The sequence below is a fragment of the Acanthopagrus latus genome, chromosome 12, assembly GCF_904848185.1.
Source record: "Acanthopagrus latus isolate v.2019 chromosome 12, fAcaLat1.1, whole genome shotgun sequence".
Lineage (NCBI taxonomy): Eukaryota > Metazoa > Chordata > Actinopteri > Spariformes > Sparidae > Acanthopagrus > Acanthopagrus latus.
Window position 1 is genome coordinate 23,166,398 of NC_051050.1, and position 23,777 is coordinate 23,190,174.

The 23,777-nt window shown below is 42.1% G+C and overlaps 2 protein-coding genes across 2 annotated transcripts; one reads left to right on the top strand and one right to left on the bottom strand.

The window, feature by feature from the left end:
• Positions 1-8,821: 8,821 nt before the first annotated feature.
• On the top strand, positions 8,822-11,691 carry cldn5b (claudin 5b). The gene has a single exon (XM_037116323.1). The coding sequence runs from the start codon at positions 10,071-10,073 to the stop codon at positions 10,710-10,712; it is 642 nt and encodes a 213-aa protein (XP_036972218.1). The 5' UTR covers positions 8,822-10,070; the 3' UTR covers positions 10,713-11,691.
• Positions 11,692-13,482: 1,791 nt separating this feature from the next.
• acads (acyl-CoA dehydrogenase short chain) lies at positions 13,483-23,451 on the bottom strand. The gene is made up of 10 exons (XM_037116347.1): positions 23,293-23,451; positions 20,392-20,552; positions 19,002-19,151; positions 18,787-18,898; positions 18,399-18,550; positions 18,101-18,271; positions 16,964-17,101; positions 15,881-15,976; positions 15,736-15,792; positions 13,483-15,642 (listed from the first exon to the last, which is right to left on the bottom strand). Exons 1-10 carry the CDS (start codon positions 23,318-23,320, stop codon positions 15,490-15,492), a joined length of 1,218 nt encoding a protein of 405 aa, XP_036972242.1. The 5' UTR covers positions 23,321-23,451; the 3' UTR covers positions 13,483-15,489.
• Positions 23,452-23,777: the final 326 nt, after the last annotated feature.

Sequence of the window (23,777 nt, forward strand, 5' to 3'; positions counted from 1 at the left end):
GTTCTGTTTATTCTGACCGGTTGTTTCCATCACATGTGCTCCACTGACACAGATCTAACATGGTAATAACACACGTCTGAACACGTCACTGAACATGGAGGTTAATGGGATTTACAGCACGACATCTGGAGGCAGCGGTTCGTTCGATGCTGCCCGGAGGCGTGTTGAAGCCATCGCGATGACACACGTGACCTCTGAAATGCTCAGAGAGTCATCAGCTTCGTAGGGGGAACATGGAACAAAAAAACGTTGGAGAACTTCTGTAATTCTTTTTGCATCGGAACGTGCTTGTTTTGATTTCCGGAGCCATTTTCCCGCCTTATTGCTGCCATCAGCTCGTTTCCTGTGTGTAACGGCGCCGTTTCCTGTCTCCGTGGAGACAATCAGAGAGATAACACAACAAACCTCCCTGTTCTCCTTGTTTCTTTTTACTATTTCTGGAATCTGCACATTTCTTTTCCCTCCTCCCACTGGTTCTCTCAGTGTCCTGCTATCTGGCGCCCATTCATATCTCATCTTAAGGGTTTTTAAAAAAACAAACAAACAAAAAACACTTGGAAATCATCAAACGTTGGTCTGACGAACGGAAACGAGTCCTCAGTTATCTCCATCTTGGTGTTTTGACCCGCATATTGACTTCATGCAGGGAAAAGAACAAGCAAACATGTATTCTGACAGATAAGTGGAGCAGTGGAAGATGGTCAGATCCTTTACTTAAGAGAAAAATACTAATGTGACAATGTGAATATACTCAAAAGTCAAGCAAAAGTAAGATAAAACACAAAAATGCACTCCAAATATCAGTAATCATGTGATTAACGGGAGAAAGAAAGAAAAGACAAAGTTCTGATTCACAAATGTGTTTTATTTTTTAGGATTTCTCATAAATTGTTGTTTTTTATTGTATAATTTTACCTCTTTGGATTGCAAACTTGCACAACGTGTAATTTATGTCCGTCAAAGCACAACAAAACATGTCGAGTCTCATCAGATTCTGTTCTGATACAGAGACCGGAGGAGAGCTCAGAGACTAGTTTTAATATTTGGGATATTCACTCCTGTTTACTGACCCGACTGCAGCAGCGATCAAGTGATCCAAAGAAGCCACAGAACCGGAATCTCTGCTGAGTAATCCGGTTTGTTTAGGTGAATGTATGCGAAGTAACGTTTTAATTTAATTTACGTCACGTTAAGTCTCGTTTACCGACTTACTTCCAAGTTATAGCAACAGGTGACCAAATAAAAAGCAGACCGTTACCTCGAGTTAACCAAATTTCTCTGGTTTGAACATCGTTTGAAACATTTTAACATTTCAATGTAGAAATGTACAGTATAAGTACCTCAAAACTGTACTTGAGTGCAGTACTTCCACCACAGGAGTTGACCAACACTAAAATAAAATCTTTGACTGGTGAGTTTTTCTGGTTTTCCTGCGTCTTTTAAAAAGAATAAATACAAACAATTGCTCCCCTTTTCTTTCTCTCTCCTCCTCCTCCTCCCCTCATCTCCTTCCATTGTCCCTCCACCAGGGAAAAAGAGAAAAGGCTCGCTCACAACAACAACATGCACTTCCTCCCGTGCGGTGGCGTGCCCGATGGCCACCGAGGACTCGACGCGGAGCATATGTGATGAGCTATTGTACGCTGGTGTGCTGCGGCCTTCCTGCGTTTCCTAGCCGAAGTCATTGTGTGACCTCCTCCAGCTCCGTCTGCAGGGAGGAAACTCTCATATTCTCTCTCACATGAGTCCAACATTCACAGGCGTGTTGGTCAAACACCAGCTCCTGCAGTCGATCTGCAGAAGCGTCCACTTCTGAAAGGATAAATGTCTGAAGATGAACTTCCTTTTCTAATATTTAAACTTAACACAATAACTCATCGACCATATGAATACACATGAATTAAATCTTTGTGACTTTGTGATTTTTAATGTTAAGCCAGGACCAATAATCATTGAGGAAATAATATCAGTGGCAGCCAATACATGAAAATTGGACTCAGATTCCAACAGAAGAAGAAGAAAAGTAACAAAACACATTATAACAGTCATCATTGATAAATGGTAAATCTAGGTAATTTCAGTGTTTCATAAATCAGTTGTAAAGGTTATAAACAATAGTTACAGCTCTCTAATTGTGTCCAAATGATGTTTATAAATGAACAACACTGTATTAATTAACTATTTATAAACTGTTATGAACATCAGCTGCAACTTTCCAATAAACGATCGCTAATAAATAGTTTGTAAAGCTTGTTATTCCGTTTTAACAGTGAAATAACACACTTCCTCGTCTGCGGGACATAAAGGATTTCTGATTCTGATTCTGATTCTGAAATAACTCTTAACTGAAGTTTAAAATACCTACAAAATCATGTCTGTTTTGTTGATATGAAAGATTTTATAAAGTGTAACCGAATATATATATTAAGATATCAAAGACCCAAATAGAAATACAGAGGACTTGACCTCAATTTTTGCTAGATTTGTGTGAAATACAGACTTTGAATATTTAAGTAAACATAGATATAAAAAACCCTCAAATTTACCTTAAAATTACAAAAGAAAAATGTTAAATTGTGAGCATATAGACATAAAACTTTATAAAATGAGCTGCATATTTAATTACAGATATTTACTGTCATTTTACATCAGAGCAATACTGTATAAATAATGTAGTACTTTTACTGTACAAAATGGGAAATACATGTCATTTTTCATTATTGGCACAATTCTTAAAATAACTATTTGTTTGTTAATTTATAGATAATCTCCATTATCTATAAAATAAACGTAAAACTACCATAAAACTGTTATCTTCAATATTTTTTTTATGTTTCAAAGCGTAGAATGAACCACATCTTGTGTGTTATTGTCTTAATATATTTTTCATTTGTATTTATAAGTATTTAAGTATAACTATTTATTTGGTGTTGTTTGTTGTCTTTGCACCTTCAGCGTATGTGAAGACTTCTGATCTTCCTTGTGAATATAGTTTAGATTTCCTTTTTAACTGCTTCCTTTATTGCTCTTTTAAACTTAACTATATCATATTGCCTTTATTTTTGTTTTACTCTGTTCTAACTTTAATGTGCAGTGTGTCAGATTGAAGGTCTGTCAGAGGGAAAGTCCCCCACATGTGAATATTTGAGTGAAAGTCTGCAGAAACAGATAAACAAAGTGAAGAAAAGCACAACGAGTTCCAGTAAATCTACGTTAGCTTCACTCCTTCACTAAACTGAAGAATAACAACGTGATCTCAGCTTTTCCTCCTCAAAACGAAACATACGAGGGGCTGAAGTCACACAGGATGACTGAGCTGAGCCGAGATGAGCTGCAGGAATGTGTCACGTCCGCTGTTTGTTTTCTAACAGGTGGTATTAGTCACCGGAGGAAGACGAGGCTCGTTGGACATTAAAGGCTGTAACGCAGGACTCCGAGCTGTTATCTGGGCGGCTTGATGACTTTTCTGCTGTTGGGATTTCCTCCAGTCTGAGTCAACAACTTGTTAAAGCAATAATGTTTGATGATTGCAGCTAATGACACTCGATTATGATGCACCACGCTGTCGTCCAGCTGTGCATGAGTCAGAGGTTTCATCTAAAATGTCAAGAAAATCAGATTAATGTGGTCGATGGATGTTTCTGTCATCTGCTGTCGAGTCAATATGAGTTTACCAGAGTATATATAGAAAAGAAGAAGAGACGCAACGAGGTGAAAACATTTAAAGAGCTCCGGTCGAAGCTCAAACGATGGAGAACATGAAGCAAATATGACGTTTCTGTTATTTCTTCTGAGAGTTTAAAGGAACAGTTCACCCAAAATGAAGACAGTTTGCTTTCTATAATTGCATTTTACAGCTTTTTCCTGCTGAAGTACAAAATATAAATATTTCACATTTAGTTTAGCAGCAATAAAAACATTCAGTGGAAAAGAAAAGACTTAGAAAATATAAAATCAGTGGTGGACATTCATTTTTTTAAAAAGACAGCACTACATTAAAGTTGTATATTTCATGTTTGCTTAAGAAAACATGGCCGTTATCAAATATTTTGACTACTGTTGAGCTAAACAAAATAAACTTTTGGCTTATGGCTCCATACAGCCCATGCAGCGTAATCCAAGTCTCCATGAGACCCAAGATCCCAAATATTGATTTGAAAAGATATATTTACACCCTCAGTGCTCAGTTGAACTCATGCGCCCATTTTGCACGCTAGCGCTTTTAGCTTAGCTCTTACAGCTTACCAGAGAGAAGGCCTGATGAGCTGTTTGGACCCATTTTATGTGATTGTTTTTTATTTAAATCATGTTTTTATTTAGGAGGCTCACAGCCCAGGATGCAGCAGCAGTGCTCCTGCAAAATATAGCTGGGAGAGGGTAACATTTGCACGTAGGGGAGGTGAGAGTTGGCGTTAAACCGTCTAAATCTCAGTGTAAGAAGCGAATACTGTATCTTTACAGCCATGCACAATCCAAATCTCAAACCAAACTTGCAATTCTCAGCATGCAGATTGGAGACTTCTGTTGTTTCATGTTGGATACACTCGAGTCTACTTCCAACCTCTCTACTTCAGCCAGGCTCAAAGACATGGAAACACACTAAATGAAGCGAAGAGAACAAGCATGGTGTTAAAAACTGAAAACATTTTATACTGTAGCCACCAGCTGCGACTCGTCGTCCCTCTGCGGTGTTATAAACGCACAAACGGTGACTCACGTCAGCGCATTTAGCGAAGATGAATGTTCGGCTCTCGCGGGAAAACTTTCCTTAATCCGTTCTGCTGCTGCACAGGACAATGCAGATCACAAGGTCACACACACACACACACACATTAGATGAGCGACACTTAAGACAAAACATTAAAGGCATCCGTAAAACCAAACCGTCGGCCCACGTGCCAGATATCGGTACCGGACAGACGCACAACTCAACAACATGCCAAGGCCTCGCGCCTCCACAAGTGCCAAACGGCTGTTGCAGGTGACATTTCAGTGTGGATAATAAAAAGAGTTGATGTGGAAAAAGGAGGAGGAGAATATTCCCGCAGCTCGGAGAACAATGGAGTCGAGGGGAAGTGATAAGAGACAGGACATCCTAACGCTGCTGCCTCTCAGGCCTCCCACTGGCCGCTGACACGTCAGCTGGCAGCGCCGCAGCTGTCAGTCACAGCGAAATACAGGAAGTCTGTGAAACGATGTGATTATATGTTAAACACATTTAATCACATCATGCCGCCGCCGCCTCCCGAATGTTGTAATCAAGCTTCAAACAGACGGTTCTCAGCAGAAAGTGCTCTGAGTGCACAGACGAAGAGGTGCAAGTACTCGAGTAAAGTATCTGAATACTGCAGACAAGCGTTGAGTCACAACTCCAGATTACATCGCAGATTATAAACGACTCGGGGATTAATTTATGTGATCTGTTATATTCTGTCTGAGAACACGTCTGTGATCTGCAAGTGCAGATGGAGCAATTTAAAGTAAAGTAAACTGAAGTGAAATCAAGTGAAGAGAAATGAAATGAAGTGAAGTAATGTGACGTAAGTCAAATAAAGTAAAAATGAAGTGAAGTAAACTAAGTAAAGTGACAAAAATTGAAGTGAAAGGAAGTAAAGTAAACTGAAGTGAAGTAATGTGACATAAAGTAAGATAAAGTAAGAGTAAAGTGAAGTGGCTCTTAGTAAAGTGACAAAAATTAAAGTGAAGTAAAGTAAACTGATGTGAAATGAAGTGAAGTAATGTGACGTAAAGTAAAATAAAGTAAAAGTAAAGTCAGGTAAACTAAGTAAAGTGACAAAAATTAAAGTGAAGTAAAATAAACTGAAGTGAAGTGGCTCTAAGTAAAAAATTAAAGTGAAGAAATGTTAAGAGAAGTGTTTTTAAAGTGTAGTGAAATAAAGTAAACTGAAGTGAAGTTAAGAGAAGTGAAGGAAAGTAATGTGATGTTAAGTAAAATAAAGTAAATTGAAGTGAAGTAAACTAAGTAAAATGATTAAAAGTAATATTTAAAGTAAAGTGAAGTGAAGTGGCTTTAAGTTGAGAAAAATAAAGTGAAGTAATGTGAAGTCAAATAAAGTAAAATTAAATTATGTAAAGTGAAGCGATGTGTGTGAAGTGAAGTCAAATGAAATAAGTGAGGTTAATTGAAGTGAAATGGCTTAAAGTTAAGAAAAATAAACTGAAGTGAAATAATGAGATGTTAACTAAGTACAGTGACAAAAATTAAAGTGAAGTAAATTGATGTTAAGTTAAGCGAAGTGTCAAATAAAGTGAAATTATATAAAGTGAAGCGATGTGAGTGAAGTGATGTAACGTGTAAAGTGACGTAAAATGAAGTCGACTCAAATAAAGGAAAGTGAATTGACATGAGTGAGGTCAAAGTGAAGTAAAGTGATGCGTGTGTTGTAATATTTACTGTGATCAAATGATTGATCACATGATAAACAGCCAATCAGAGATAAGGATCCTTCCTTGCTCTTCAGTTTCCTCTAGTTTTGCCCCTTTAGATTTTTTTTGGGGCGTTTTTATTTTTTCCAAATTGAGGCTCAGAGGACAGAAGGAATTTGTATGTGTCCTCAGATTCTACTGTAAATTATATTTAGCTTATTTTTTATTTATGTTTACCGAATCCTGACTAAACTTAGAGAGTTTACAGTGTGAATCTAAATGTTTCTGTTTCAGGGCTGATTGTCCGTCTCTCAGCAGCGACGGCAAGAGCTGGGATTATTATTTTAACGCAAGTGTAAACACACACACACACACACACACACACACACACACACACACACACACACACACTATAGAGAGAGAGGAGGAAGCATCTGGCCCCTGAAGACACACACACACAAACACACACTGTTGTTTTAGCCATTTTGAATGTGCTGGCAGCGACTCCGGTCCTGATTCTGATTAAGTTTGCTGTTTTCATGACCCACTCACCTACTACGTGACATCATGACTTGATTCTCCATCATGTGTACGTGTGTGTGTGTGTGTGTGTGTGTGTGTGTGTCCTCATGACATGATGAGCTTCCCACATGGAGTCCTGATTGTGTTTTCCTTGAGGAATGTTGTTTGTCAGCATGTTTACGACCAGCAACACCTGCCCGTGCCACCGTTCCACATCACGAATTCTGCATCAGATTTTGAATAAAAACAGCGACATTAATGCCGTCAAGCTCACATGTTGATCCTTACTGACTAACTGCTATTGTTATGCTTTATGTTCAGGCAGTAAAACTCAACATACAGACTAAATATTTATAATTAAACTCAGTTTTGCTTGTGTTGTGGTGAGTGGAGACTTTATCTTGGCAGCACAGCTCTTCCTCCTCTCTGTTTGTGTTTATCAGCTGTGGCATCCGACTGAGTCAGGCGGCAGGGAACCCTCCTCCGATCCCCGTCACCCCCCTCGAGCCCACAGATACCAGCGGTGATTCAGCTCTCTCGCTCTATATAGGGCAGACGGAGCAACTTTCATCACTTCACCAGAAAGACTGAGGATAATTACAGAAGGTGTGGTCCAGCTCTTTATCAACACGCTTCACGGTCCCTGCAGTAAACTTTATCTACAGGCGCCTTTGCCAAGAAGGAATCAAGTTTGGGAGTGTTTTTAATTGAATTTTGAAACTGGACCAAGTAAATTAAACTGCTCTTTGCTTTCTGTTTCTGTAGAGATGTATTTGTACAGCAGCGTTCACACACAAATGCTTTACAGGGGCCACTGGACATTTACCGGATAATGAAAATTCAGTCATTTTCTCCTCATCCTCATGCTGATGGAAAGTCCACAAAAGCAAAAAAAAAGTGTTAATGTTTTCTCCTGAAGAACTGAAGTGGATGGAGACTTGATTTAAGGAGATAAAAAACAACGAAGAAGTAAAATAAAATGGCTCCTTAAAGCTCATCCAAGGCTCATTTAGACCCTCGATGCACGATCAGACAACTGCATGCTAACACTTTTAGCTGAGCAGCAACAGAGAAGATTTTGGCTTATAAAAGTGTCGAAATAACATCTTTACACATCAGTTTGGGATCTTGTGGCTTTTAGAAACTTAGATTATGTTTTATTCCAACTTAAAATGAGGCACCCGCGAGGAGAATCCCGCAATGCTGTTCTGCTGTGAAGCTCCAGAGGTGTCTTGTGGCTGCAAGTGTTAGCATGCTAACAAGGACTTTTAGATGATAATGTTTGTGTTATTCTACCTGATTGCCAAAATGATTTATCAGTGTTGATGATGGTAAAAATTGAAGCGTTGAGCAAACCATCAGCACGTTAGCATTTAGCTCAAATTAGCCTTCATTGGTGCACAAGCAAATAAACGGCTGTAAACATAGTCTTAGTCTCTTGTGAGTCAGATTATTCACTACATTATGTAATACTGCTGATTTCTGTAATCATTCAATAAATTGTTAGTATTAAGTTCCTCATGGTGGCCCAGGTTGCTTTGCTGCTGCTGCTGCTGTCTCTCATCACAGTCCTAACGTGGCGGCATGTGTAGGATGTGTGCGTCGGTCGACTGAGTCCACTTAAAGCACAAAAACAAAAGGGAGAGTTGAGGGAATTGTTCAACACGGTCAGCGAAGCACAATGGAGCGTATCGACGCGGCCGCCGTGTCCTCTGAGCCGAGCGCATCCTGTGTGTGTTGTTGAAGCCGTAAAATGGGTCAAAATATCAGTCGGAGACAGACAGTGATGTCAGTCAGGCAGCAGACAGAGCAGCGACACAGTTTCATGAGCGGCGTCTGCACACAATACAACAACACTAATGAGGTTTGCATCAAATTAACGGGCGAAAAAATTCAATTAAAAAGAACATATTTTAGTTTTATGGTCAATATTTTATTCCTTGTTTTGTTTTTATCTTTGATTATTTCAATATTTCAGCCTTTAAATCTGTTTTATGCCATGTTTTTTCAATATTGTAAATCACTCTGAATTGTATTTTGATCTGTTTAAAAGGTGCAACGTGAATAATGTTTGATTGGTTCATTGATTTCTGCTCAGTGTCAGCAAAACCAAGGAGCTGATGGTTAAGGTAACAACAAAAAAGGGGGTGGCACACACACACACACACCTGTCTACATCTGTGGAGCTCTGGTGGAGCAGATGAACAGTTCTAGGTTTCTGGGAATTACCACTACTGAGAATCATGGTCAACAACAGGAAGAAATGATTCCAGCATGAACCTGGTCAACTTTTTCAGAGAAGTAATAAAACGCACACCGACTGGAAACATCACAGACTCGCCCAGGACAGGAAGCCTCTACGTCACTGGTACTCGCCTGCAGAGCATCAGTGACGTCGGTGAGGTGAGACGTCTGCACAGAGCCAAGAGGATACGAAAAGACAAACACCCTGCTGCCGTCTGACAAAAGATACAGAAGTATCCGCCGCTGTACCTCCAGAGTACCGAGCAGCTGCGCTCCCCGGACTGACAGCAGCTTCGCTCCCAGGCTGAGAGCAGCTTCGCTCCCAGGCTGAGAGAGTCTTAACGCCATAAAATTATGTTTTTGAAGTGTTTATCCTTCATTTGAGGTTGAATGAATGACCCTGTATGTGTCTCCCTTTATTCCTTAAAGACCCTTCATGTTTTTGTCAGACGATGATGGAGAAAAGGTCTGGATCCAAACCCAGGATGTGGTTCAGACCAGCGGACCAACAGGACGTGCCCACATCCGGTCCTCGACATCTGATTCCTCGAAGTCGCCCTACAGATTTATGATTATTCTACATGTGTGGATTCAGTCTGATGCTCTCGCAGCCTCTTGAATTACAGGAAGACCACACATCTGGTGCTCCAGCACCAAACCTGGTAAACGTGCACGTGCAATTGTGGCAGTACACGGACCCCCCGCCCCCCTCTCATTGGCTGAGACGATGATGCATTCCCTGCTGATTGGCCAGAAGTTTGTGGGGGTTTTGTGTTGATGGAGGCGCAGCAGCGTCGGTCCGCTGCTCCATAAATGCGCCGGCTGGGAGCGGCTCAGTGAGCAGAGAGGAGAGACGTCAGGACAGAAGACACCTCACCTCTCACATCAGGACCATCTGACCACTGAACAGCGGCGCCATGCTCACTGCGTGTCTGGAGTTCCTCGGCATGACGCTGTGCGTCACGGGCTCGCTGCTGGTGATGATCGCCTGCGGGCTCCCCATGTGGAAGGTGACGGCGTTCATCGACTCCAACATCGTGGTGGCGCAGACCATCTGGGACGGGCTGTGGATGTCGTGCGTGGTTCAGAGCACCGGGCAGATGCAGTGCAAAGTCCACGACTCGGTTCTGGCTCTGTCGCAGGACCTGCAGACGGCGCGCGCCCTCACCATCATCTCCGCCGTGCTGGGGGTCGTGGCGCTCACGGTGACGGTGGCCGGCGCGCAGTGCACCAACTGCCTCCGGGACGAGACGGTGAAGGCGAAGGTGGTGCACGCCGGAGGGGTTATCTACATCATGAGCGGGCTGTTCGTGCTGGTGCCGCTCTGCTGGATGGCCAACAACATCATCGTGGACTTCCACGACCCGCAGGTGCCCCCGTCCAAGAAGAGGGAGATCGGAGCCGCCATCTACATCGGCTGGGCCGCCACCGCGCTGCTGCTGCTGGGCGGCACCCTGCTGTGCTGCTCCTTCTCTCAGGGCGTCAGAGGAGCCTACCCCATCAAGTACGCGCCCACCAAGACGATCACATCCAACGGGGACAAGAAGTACTACGTCTAAGAACTGAGACTTTGGATGCGTGAGGACGCGGAGAGAAGCTGAAGCGTCAGAACTGTTCTGCGTGCCAGGAGGTGCTGGTTCCGGTGCTGAGGAGGAGCTCAGGGGACATTATGAGCCCAGTGTGGAGCGTCTGTGAAGTCTGTGTGATGGATCAGGGTTATAAGCACTCATGAATACAACAACCTGAACGCTGATGTCTTACAATGATGTGTTATACATTTATAACGCATCATAATCATTACTATGGTGTGTTACAGTGTAATTATATGTGTTTAAAGTAAATGAGTAAAGTCCAGTGAAGGAAATAAGATCAGAACAGCACCGAAAATCCATTAAACCAATATTGACTTATAGACATCTTTATAATATCCATCAGCTGTTATTACATTAATACAGTGATATAGGTGCATTATAACACAATATAAGTATGTTTATAACGTGTTATAATTCACTGTGTGTCTATTACACGTTATAGACGTCGGCTTATTAATAAGTGTTGTTGACATTCATCAGTGCTTATAACTATGATAATACATCACTGTGGGGGCGTTATAACACATTATATGTGTGTTCATGATGCGTTCACGGGCTTCATCATAACTGTAAATTAAGTGCAACTGAACTGAACTGAATGTAACTTTTTTGTAACATTTTCCAGGCAGCAGAAGTTTCATTTGAGCTCCACGTGGGTTTAAATTCCGCCTGTTTTCAGGAGTGTGCTGATGAACAGACTCGCTGATTACAGGCTGATGTTTGTGTGTTTTAAGTGGCTTCGTTGTAAATATTTGTTTTGTCGTGTTCCTACAGCGAGCGTGCAGCCGGCGGTGAAGCTCCGTTGCTTCATCACCTTGCAATCAAAAAGGGGAATTTGCATTTTTTTTCAATACGTGTACAGTGTTGTTCTACTATCTTGTCATTGTTTTCTAGTGTTTTAACAGAACGTACTTTTTCTAATAAAGAAGAAACACTTTAAACTGTCTGAAGTTGTTATTCATCTGATATTTGAAGAAAGGAAAATCAAGATATAGCTGCTGAGTCCTTAATTCATGGCTATAAATCAGCCTGTTTGCACGACAGCATCAGACTGTCGCTCCCGTAACGAGGTCAGAGGTCACAGTTTCTGTGTTGCACGTGAAACTTTATTTGTATTGTTTCGCAGGTGAAATAAAGGAAACAAACAAGAGCCAGAACGTGACGTCAAAATAATCAAGAGGCCGGTCCGAACAATGCGCCCAGCAGACTGTCACTGTGATTAGCACAATCAGCAGGGTGCAAACTCTCCAGCGTCAGGAAGCTCGGCCCCAGATCTGGACCAGTGGAGCAATCAGGGACCTCCTCACGTGCAGAAACAAAGAAGAAGAGCGTGCACACAAACAGGAACAGCAACGTGCAACGTGCACACAATTACCGAGAAGGTGGTGATTTATGGAGTTGTTTGTCGTGAAAGTCCGGCTTGAATGGGAACAAGGATTCAAGTATTTCAGTCCAGCTCACAGCTGGTCCGAGGGCCCTAATCAGAATTTGATTTGGGGCCCCCAGCTAAGCTCCACCAGTGTTAACTATATATTGTCTGTCAACTGCACATCTTAACACAACCGTCATCATGACCTGTGAGCTGGAAGGTCACAAGACAAACCAGCAGACGATGAATTCACTGTGAACAAGTTAACGGTTTTAATGTGAAACGACTACAAATAAATTGTTTCTTACACAGAAATACTAAATGTTTTGTATTTCATTTAGAAAAAAAAATGAAATAGAAACTTAAATAATGACATCAAATGAACGGGGTGATGAGGGAATGATTGGAAACCAGCAGTTTGTCCGTTAAAATAATGACAAAACATGTCATTTTTGTGTGATTACCACTAAAATCTATATATTGATCAGCCTTATCTTTTCCTGCTTGGGCCTAAAGACTAATAAACCCGTCTTACTTCAGTTTTTCTGACAAAACGTCCAGTTGATTCAGTTCCAAAAAAAAAAAATAAAAACAACTCAGCATAGTTTTAGCTCAGGTTACCATGGCAACCAACATGTTGCTCAGCTCAGAGATGCTGTAAACTAAAATTTTTTGATTTTACTTCTCTGACTCTGCAGCAGTCGTGTAGCGTTTAAGGTCTCTTCCTTTACTGTAGCGTTATTGATCACAGCACACACACACATATTGTAAAGCATGCAGGCGTAATTAAGGATTATTCACACGCAAAAATCCCCTAAAACTCCTCGGAGGGAGAAAATTAAAGATCTTATACCCTTTGGAAGAGACAGACACAAAAACATTCTAAATTATACAATGATGAATGAAAAGATGTCGACCTGTTTGTTATATGTGAGCTTTATCACCTTCAAATACTTATTTTTATGTCACATTTGATCAATTAAGTCTATATTTTGGGGGAATTAATGACATGTGATACACTTTAAAACCCCCCAAACTACATAATGCTCCTTTAAGTAAAACAAAAACAAACCTGTCAGGATTAAGTAGAATCAAAATGATGAAACTGGATATTAATAGTTGCCGATTCATTTAATGTTTGACAACTAATCGATTGATCGTCGCAGCTCTTTGTCGCCTGCGGCAGTCGGTATTTTTGTCCCCGTCGGGATCCTGTAGGAGTGACGACTCCTGTGATCTGATTGGATCTGATTAAACCTCCTTCATGAAACAGACTTTACGTTAAATAAGTTATTTAGTGAAATAAACTGGTTCAAACAGGTAATCCTGCTTCACTTTTTCATAAATAAAATCCACAACTTCTCCCTGAAAAGTGCTGCAATTGTGTTTTATTATCATCTGCACACAATAAATTACATTAAAATATGTACAAGTTATTGAGGCACGAGAGGTTTGTGAGATCAGCCACAGTGAAACAGACGTTCTATGTTTCATTTCACAGCCTCTTCACACGTTTCAACGCCCAAACTTTTGAATTTCCACGTTTCATTATTCAAGTATAAACTCTAACTACCATCCAGAAAAAGTCTAATTAGTAAATCAACAACCGTGCACGTTCAGAACAACAGGTGTGTAATGAGATTACTTTGCAGTGTTTTGCCCCCCCAGGTGAGTCAGGATGAAGCAGAAGTGGGTCAAGACAGCATGAAGGCACGCTGTCGCCCCCTGCTGGTTCAGCCTCTCACAGACAGGGAGAGTGTTTCCTCTACTCATGTAGGTCAGAGACAGTCAGGCACAATAACCTTAAAGGGTCAGTTCACCCAAAAATACAGAACGTGAGCCTGCGAAACTTGATTTTGTTCTGTAATCAGACAGAGACAGTTACTCATGCACGACAACTTCAGATGTGTTATCTCGTATTTGTGCGCGCTTTTGGTAAATCAGCAACACTTAACGTTAGCCGAATTAGCCATTAGCGCTTCCTGTTTGCAGCGTGCTCATGGTTGCTCAGATAAGCATCACCGGATGACTTTGATACTGAAGAAAACATTAAAACGTGAAGATTCTCAGGCAGGTTCCGCAGAGACAAGGAGCATCTGATTTGTAACGCAGGTTTGCTGATGTTTTAATCGAGGCGGAGTGACAACAAAATCAAAGCACAAATCACTGTAAATGTAAAAATAAGTGTGTGTTTGTGCAGATTTGACTCAGTTGTGACTCACAGAGGAAGTAGCTTAAGTACTTCCTCCATTAGCTGTGTGTCACAGGCTCGGCTGCAGCTCCGACCGCTGATCATGTCGATAAGCAGTTCAAACAAGTGAAGTGTCTCCAGAGGAGGCCGTGAGCAGCCTGATGATCCTCCAGCGGTGTCTGAGTCACCGTCCATCGTATAATAACTCTGGTTCTGCTGCATTCATTTAACTCCTCATTTTCCCACCATCAACACAACGTTTAAGCACCTGTTCTATGTTCTGTCATGTGTTTTACAAACCAGATTGTTCTGGAAAAGGCCACATCAGGACAAACGTGATCGTGTTCAGGGTGAGTGAAGTTCAGTTGTAGGACAGAAAACGATAACAAAAAAAAGGCAAAATACAGATTTTCTTTTACATTCACGTTACGTCAGTTGACATTAAATAAAAAAGGTCCCACTGCAAACAGTAAATGAGATTAAACTCCTTTAACACAACGTTTGTGTAAAGACAGAACAGGCGTTTGACGTTTTGACTGATAAGTACTGGGAGATTTAAACAGCAGCTGGCAGCAGTTAGCAGCTAATGGCTGAGACACTGAGACACGGCATTATTCCCTACAGGGGCTTCATGTTGCAGCAGGATCATCTCACTTAAGCCAACAAGGTCTTAATTGAGGTTTTTTCTATAGAGAGCAACTGCTTTTGATTATTTTCATAAGTAGAATACGTGGTTTTTAAATCCTTTAAGAGCTTGAATGTCAGCAGACGTGTTACGTTGATACCTCCAAAGATATGAAGCAGCGTCTGAACGGCTCAACATCAGCAGGAGAAAGTGTCTTTTTTGTTTTTTAAATAATAATGTGAACTGACCCTTTAAATTGGCAACACACTAATGTCCTCTTATGGCGGCAGAGACAAGTGTGAGGTTATTTTACGGTTGAGGTTATAAAGAGGGACGAGACACTGAAGTTAACGGACACTGAACATCGTGTCGGTCTCTTCTGGACTTTTCTGCATCGTCTCTGATCTGCTCCTGATGTATAAGCTGCACCACAGCTCACGTTAAAGTTCATCCTACTGGCCTCTCTGTCTTGACGTCTCCGGGGTTGATTTATCTGATTCCAGATGTGGGATTATAAAAAATGTCCATTACTGTCCCAAAGGCACTGACAGCAGCGCGTCTACGACTGGTACTCCTTCAGTAACTGGCCGGCTATGACCAGTCTCTGGATCTCACTGGTGCCCTCGTAGATCTCGGTGATGCGAGCGTCGCGGTAGTGCCTCTCGGCCGGCATGTCGGCCACGTAGCCCATCCCGCCCAGAACCTGGATGGCCTGATTTGAAGCACAAACAGAGAGATTTTTAAAAGGTTTTCTCGAGGGTTTCTTCTGTATCTTTAACATTCGCTCTGTTGCTGGTTTTCTTACCTGATGGGAGCAGAACGTGGCGGCTTCAGACGCTGCTAGTTTGGCCATGGCTGCTTCCTGAACACAGAACATCACATTAATGAATGTCACGCTGGGGAAAAAAAAAAAAAAAGTCAAACTCATTAAAAATCGGAGGCGACTGTACCTTGGTGAAAGGTTTCTTTGCGTCTCGGAGGAGCGAAGCCTTCCAGGTGAGCAGCCGGGCGCTCTCTATCGCCACCGCCATGTCAGCCAGTTTGAACTAAACGAGGTGAAAAACTCTTGATTAGTTGTTTCGTGTATCAAATGCAGCAAAAAGAATAAAGATTCTCAGTTTCAAGCTTCTCAAATGTGGAGCTTTGCGGCTTTTCTTTCAGTATCTTTGGGTTTCAGAGAAAAAGGGAACATGAGACAGATGAGCATTTCTTCTGACATCCGCAGATGAGAAGGAACAAAGTACAAATACTTCAATACTGTACTTAAGTAGATGTCTGAGGTATCTGTACTTTACTTGCGTATTTATTTTTCTGGCAGCTTCCGACTTCCCCTCTCTACATCTGAACACAAATATCTTAACTTTCTCCTGCTCACATTTTCAAAAACAGGCTCGTTACTTTAGTTTGATGCATTTGAGGTGAATAATGGATTATTTTTATTTTGAGTCACTCCGTCTTCCCAATGACACAAGACTGATTTCAGACGCCGCGAGACGAAACAGAGACGTAAACAGACAGAGAGGGAGGCTGGAACGTGGAGAAGAAGGCGTGTTAGTGTCTCGTATCTGCAGAGAGTTTCTGATTTTCTCTCTTTGTTGCTGCTCGGGACGCTTTACCAACCCAACATGTGTCTATTTGACGTCCTGGAAATGAGACTCAACAATCAACTTGTAGAATTTGCACTTCTACTTGAGTACAGAGTGTAAGAACATCTTACAGCGAGAGGCAACGACACGCAGTCAGACAGGTTTTAAACAAACCCCTCAGGGTTAGTCTTCACTGATCCGGAGGAGAAGGAAACAGTAAATGTATGAACTGTTTCCGTCACAGTTTACAGGCCCTACAGACTTCCTGCTCCAACTTTTTTTACTACCACCTAAAGAGATTCAGAGAATCTGGATTAACTGCTGGCTGGTTTACAGACTGTCTGGTGCGTGAAGTGTGTCGCATCATAACCAACAGAACTGATAACCTACAGCTACAAGGAGAGACCTCCGCTGTAACACAGCACAGTTCCCTTCTGAGAACATCACCTGTATGGCCTGCAGTTTGCCGATGGGCGATCCGAATGCCGTGCGTTTGTGTGCGTAGTCTGCAGCGCAGTCCAGAGAAGCCTGAGCGATGCCGAGAGCCTGAGCGGCGATCCCGATCCGTCCGCTGTCCAGGGTTTGCTGAGGGAGGCAGAGAAACAGCAAGTTTACACGCCGCAGGTCATTAATCAGAAACTTATTTTAGAAGCATGACCTTCTTATTTTAACTGTGTCGTCGATACAAGATGGGTTTTTTTTTTCTTCATTTTTCTGCTGCAGGGCTGGTGGTGAAGATAAGATCTGAACGCTAGAGTAAGAACAGCTTTCTTTGTTTTTGCAACTGTGAAACCGACTTACTCCGACTCATGAGGCCACTTTGTCGGTTTGGATGGAAACAACGTACTCTGAATATGAGGATGCCGCCGCTCTTCAGTGAGGCATATCATGTCTGCATGCATCAGGAAGACTGGAAACTTTTCAGACTTGCTTTGACTTGGCATGTCATCCAAGCGTGGCAGCGGGGTTTTCCTTTACTTAAAAACAGGGCTGACAGCTTGAAGGTGTGTCGTTAACTGGTGACGCACTTGTTGTCAAAGATGCACCTGTAAATACTGTATTAAGTATTAAGAATACCTGCTAATAAAGCTCAGCAGAATCAGTGATCAGCATGTTTAATTTCTTATCAATTGTTCACAGTAAAAGTCTCCTCGTTATTCTGTTATTTAAGGAGAAGAAAAAAATTACTAAATCTGGAAATCCTGGGTTTTCAACAGCAGTAACTTAATGCAACTTTTGAAACAGCGGGGACGTGAACATGACGAAACAGTGGAGAGAAACTAAGATTCAAACCACCATGTTCAAGAACGAAGCTGCAAAATTACCGCAGACATCAGCTGAGTCTTGCAACACCTGCATCAAACCTTTCACAACGGTAAAACAACATCTTGGCACCTGTCGTTGTTTCTACTGGAGATTTTCCGACTCCTGCAGTCGTCTAACAGGAAGAAAAGCCTCACTAAAACTATTAAATGTCACACAGAGAGGTATGTTGAGAGGTGAGGTTTCAGTTGGATCAGCTCTTATTTTGAAACACAAGTGGGGGTAACAGGCTCTGCGTGAACACGGCCTCTGTATAAATACCATGGCGATCTTGAATCCGGCTCCGCGAGGGCCCAGCATGTTCCCCAGCGGTACCCTGCAGTCCTCCAGGATGATGTTAGCAGTGGACGACGCTTTGATGCCCAGCTTGTCTTCCTTCTTCCCCAGGGAGAGCCCCGGGTGTGGCATGGGGACCAGGAAGGCACTGATACCCTGCAGACACGGAAGACAAAGAGCAGGAAATCAAAACCAAACAAATACAAGCGAGGACAACCGAACAATCCACTCTTTATCTCTTGTGTTCTGAACGTTAAAGCCAGTCACATGCGTCGCGTCGTGCCTTGTGTTTGAGCGACTTGTCGGTGGTGGCGAACACGACGGTGGCAGAGGCGTCCCAGCTGTTGGTGATCCAGGCTTTGGTGCCGTTCAGCACCCACTCGTCTCCGTCCTGGCGAGCTGTCGTGGAGGCTGCGCCCGCATCGCTGCCGTTACCTGGAGTTTAAAAAATAAAAAGGGACAGTTCACACCAAAGCAGCGCGCAATTACGCAAAATAAAAATGATCAGTAATGAGCATGTTTTGAAACTGTAAGGAGAAAGTTCAGGTATTTGATTTCAAACATAGGGAGGAAAAGTAAAGTACAGATACCTTAAAAAAAATCTACTTACACACAGTAACAGAGTACTTGTAGATAAATGAGAGCATGTGAGAGGCGTTACACGTGTTTACCTGGCTCACTGAGGGCGAAGCAGCCCACCTTCTCTCCGGTGGTGAACGGTGTGATCCACTGCCGTTTCTGTTCTTCTGTGCCAAACTTCAAAACCGGTCCGATGTAGAGCGACTACGAGCAGAATCGCAGAAAAGTAAAAAAAAAAACAAAAAAAAACACACCAACACAACATCACCCCGGGTCCATTCTCTCCACAGACGGGACTCGTACTCACGTTGTTCACGGAGACAACGACTCCCGTGCTGGCGCAGCCTCTGCTGATCTCCTCCATCGCCAAACAGTACGCCAGATAATCCATCCCAGCTCCGCCCAGCTCCTCGGGCACCTCTATGGCCATCACCCCCATCGCCCCCAGCTCCTGAATCTGAACAAATGACAGAGCATCAAGTGTTTGATGACTTAAACCTGCAATCACTGATGTTTCTGGTCACCAGCAGAAACAAGTTAATGTTTAATCTTTCATTTGATGTGTTGTTATTAATCCGTCACTCATTCACACATCCGCAGCCGGGCTTCACTTGATCTCACGGGGAAGCAGATGTAAACAAAACTGCGACACAACAACATTCGTCGTCTGCGGCGAGAAAAAAAACAAACTATACTGGATGAGTCAAAGTGACGTGCGGTCAACACGGGTTGTCTGTTGCTCACTGAGAGCTGGAGGTCACATTTTATCTGTCAGTTTTGATGTCTGTCAACGGCGCTATGCTAGCCAACATTAGCCTGAGGGCTAGAATGTTTACTGTTGCTTGGCAGCCCCGTCAGCTGTTTGGGGAGTAATGACGTATTCATCCAGATTTCAAATCCTAATAATGAAACACGTTTGATATAAACGAAGCTGCTACGATGAGTCTGTGCGACCAGATTCTCCTCCAGTTGCCCCACTTAGCCACCACGGCTTGGTTATACAAGCCTGACAATTACAAACATGGCGCCGCTGGTCCCATTTCAGGCAATATAGCTTCAAGAGGTCAACAGCGAGGGCGACCTGATGGAGGGATATAATCGTGATGTTAAGTTTTGTGAATGCGGCAAAACAACTCGCATTGTCTTTGTTTTTAGGACAAATTCTCAGAGTATCAAGCGTCACTTGAAGAGCTCCACCAGAAACATGTTTTAACTTCTCAACTTGTTTTTTCTTTTTAATAAAACAAAAAGGAACTGAGCACAAAAGGCACGTATAGGTTTAACAGAAAATGGGGAAAGTATTTGAGGGCTAAAAAGGGCAGGACTTTGGAAGGGTCAGCTGTCTGGAGGGGCAAATCAGGTTTCAAATGAGCCCAGAACTCCTGTGGTGTGATCCCGTCCTCGAGCTCTGTACACCCGAGTGGGGAGCTGCAGATTCAGTGGATCACACTCCTGAAGCTTCATCACAGCCGCAGACACCAAACACACGGGCACATTTTCATTCGATCACAGCCACGTTTAAGTCGAAAGCATTTGTCCTCTTGAATCATCCTGACGGTTTTCCCCCCACTTTGGCCAGCTTGAAACTTGATTGCAACAATAAAAATAGGATCATATATTTCAACTCATAAGCCACTGTCAAAACATCACAGTATGCAGCTGTGTGTGCAGCTGTGTGTGTGTGTGTGTGTGTGTACCTGTTTGGCAGGATACACATGCTCTTTGTCCAGTTTGGCAGCGATGGGGTTCAGTTCTCTGTCAGCGAAGTCTCTGCAGGTCTGTCTCAGGAGCTGATGTGTGTCTGGTAACTCTGCCAGCTGAGACAGCCCTCGACAGCCGCTGAGACACAAGCCAAGAGCTGATGGACAGGAAGACGGGGGAGGACAAAAAAAAAAAAGATTTCAATACGTCAATGTTTAGTCACGCTTGCAAACAATATCAGTCCACCGCTGTGGTCCAGACCAAGCATGACATTTTCTAAATTAATTTGAGAGGAAGGGAAAAACTCTAATGCCGGCGATGTCTCATGTTTGCTGATCGAGTTAAAGCAAGAAAGAAAATGTTCTGTTTATCAATTACAAGTTATATAATTATCTTAATCCACCTAATGACATTTTCATCGAAGGAAAGGATTGTGTCATTAATCAAATTCTTTCAATGCAGCATGAAACGACGGCACACATGTCGACTGCGATCAGATCCAGTTTTTTTTTTTTTTTTTTATTATTTCCTTCTTCCCGTCTCTCAGGTGATGTGATCCGTCGGTGAACTGGTCTGAGCGGTGACCCAGCTGCAGCTGCCGAGACGCCCACGGCGAGCCAGAAGTGACTCATGATGTTATTATTGGTGTAATAATTCACGACGTTCAGCTCAGATTTGATTTGTTATGATGGGGTCAGATCTCGTGGCGCAGTTAAGGACGGGCGAAAACAGACGGAGAAAGCACCGGAGCGAGGACGCAGTACTGAAAAATGAATATTAAATCAATACTGTGATGCTGAATGTCACATAACACAATTAGTCATAATGAAGAGGAAAGCCAGGCCTGTAACTGTATGTAGTTTTGGATATTGTTATTATTACTTGAAAACAAGAAAATGCAACAACAGATTATTAGACAATGAAAATTAGAGCTGATACAAACAAATAATCTCATTAACTAATCATTTCATTAATGTTTCAACAAAATAGCAAATGTTCTCTGGTCTCAGCGTCTCGTGAGTGAATATCAGCCGTTCATCACTTTGTTTTATATCCAGAGCGCCGACTGTTCGACTGTTTGTGTTGCACATGCATCAAAAAAAAATCTGTCACATGTGATTTAATATTGTCATTGGACGCACTTGTACACTGGAAGTCTAGTAATTAATTCTAGTTGCGTGTGCTGGGATTTAAATGAAGAAAAACAAGCGTTGGCACCTTTATAATGTGTAAGAAATCAAATTAAGCACACCAGGTATTCTGGATCCCTGATGTCTCATTATAATCCGATTTATCGTTGGGTTTTGGACTGTTGGTCGGACTTCATAAGATAAAAAGATAAACAAATACACGTGTCTACTTAATAAGCAGAGGTGGAATCAACGTACGTAAGAAACCCAGTAGGCTAACGCAATAAGACGCATTTATACCTCAAGTAATTCAATTTTAAAGAAGGGCTCCACTTTTAGCAACACGGGTAGCAAATAGAGAAACTTTATTAGACCGCTGCGTTTTATCTTGTGGCCTTCATCAGGATCATCAAGCAACAAATTATTGACTTGAATTGAATTTGTTTGCAGGTGACCCAGATGAGGACCACAAGACGAAAACACTTTGGCTGTAATACAGTTGTTCAATTTTACTCCAAGTGTCGCCGGAGCTTTTTGACCCCTTTAGACTTTCTGCCTTCTCCACAGCACCTTGGACGGAGTCGTGCCGGGAAATCTTGGATTGGAAAATGCATTGATGCATTACTGCGGATTAAATTTGGCCTTGTTCCTTTTCTTTGGATCATTTTCCAGGACAGTTTCAGTGACGATCTAGCTGGTACGACAGACACTAATACGTTCCTTAATTAATCAATTTATAACCCCGATGCCTTTATCTCTTGGGAATTAATTATCCATGACTGCATGAACACCAATAAATGATTAACCTGAACATCAGTAACCAAGTGCTGCTGGAAGTCTCTTAAAAATTACTGGAAATACAAATATTGTACTGTGTAGTTGTGGGGAGTTTAAATAATGTTTCAGGGCATTTTGCTTTTTCTCTGGGAACCCGTAAATATGTACAGCAGAAAAATGAAACACACACAGTAATCAAGTAGTAATATTAACCCTAAAACATCATGTATAAGAGGAAAACACTGACAGGGATCATGAGTACTTACTCTTTATACATTCATACCTGGAGTATTTTCAAAGCGTGATATTAATAATCTTCCTTCAATAAAAAGGATTAAGTTCTGCTATTACTATCAATAATCATAACAATCGTGTTTTCATGGCGCATTTACCTGCACTGACAGTCATTTTGCTCTCTTACTTGTGCTTCACTGTGTCTTTGAACGCAGCACCTGCTCACCAGTTAGCCTAGCGTTATTCAGGTGAAAGGTTAACCTCACCATCAGTCACCTTCACCTCAGTCCCAGGCTTATATAACACCCTCAAACAAACAAGGACGACTGATAAACTATCTGACTACACGCTGAGATGATTTTCCTCTCTGAAAATAACTCGTTACCTGCTTAAATTAAGCGTCAAAGCTAGCCGGCTAACTTCTAACCTTACTTAGCCGAGGAGCTAACTGTCAGAAACACGTACAAACGGCCACACGTTAGCTAACCAACGTCTCTTACGTCTCTTAATAATATTGCCAGCTGAAGATTGCTAACATTAAAATTTTAATTAAGAGTTGTAGTTACTGTTAAACACGATCAAGAGTAAAGTTAGCTCCTAGGGTTATGTGGTCACGTAGCATGCTATGCTAACAAGGTTTGCTAGTGCTCTGTGGTTATTTCCAGTGCAGCTAACACAGTTCATGCTAACACTGTCTCCCACTGACACATGATGTTGCTTATTATAATCTCTCTCATTTTCTCTGGAGATACACACCTTTCCTCGCCTTGAACAGTGCTGCCATGGTTGTTTCCTCTCGGCTCGATATTCAATCTGCAACTGAGGTGTTATGAAGTAACTGATGCGTTCAGGTGCTGTCGGAAGGTTTGGAGTTACGAAACTGGAGCAGGAGGCCAACTGAGGTAAACTGAGGTAACCAGTGGTGGAAAAATGGTTGTGTTTTATTGTTTACATGATCTCAAAGTAATTATTTGTTCTAGCATGTTATCATGAAATGCTAATAGACGTATAAAGTTCTTAAAGTGATTATAAAGCAATCAAGGAGGTTGCTTAGAGCCATTTTAGCGGTCATTGCAGAGGTTGTAGGGTTCCATAAAGATGTTCTAGTGGCCTTAAGGAGGTTCTAGGGTCTCTATGAATGCCTTTATAGTCATATGTGTACTGAAGTTCTATAAGATGTTCTGTGGCCACTTAAAGAAGGTCTGGGGTTTGTTTTTTGGGGGAGTCCTATGAGAGTTTAA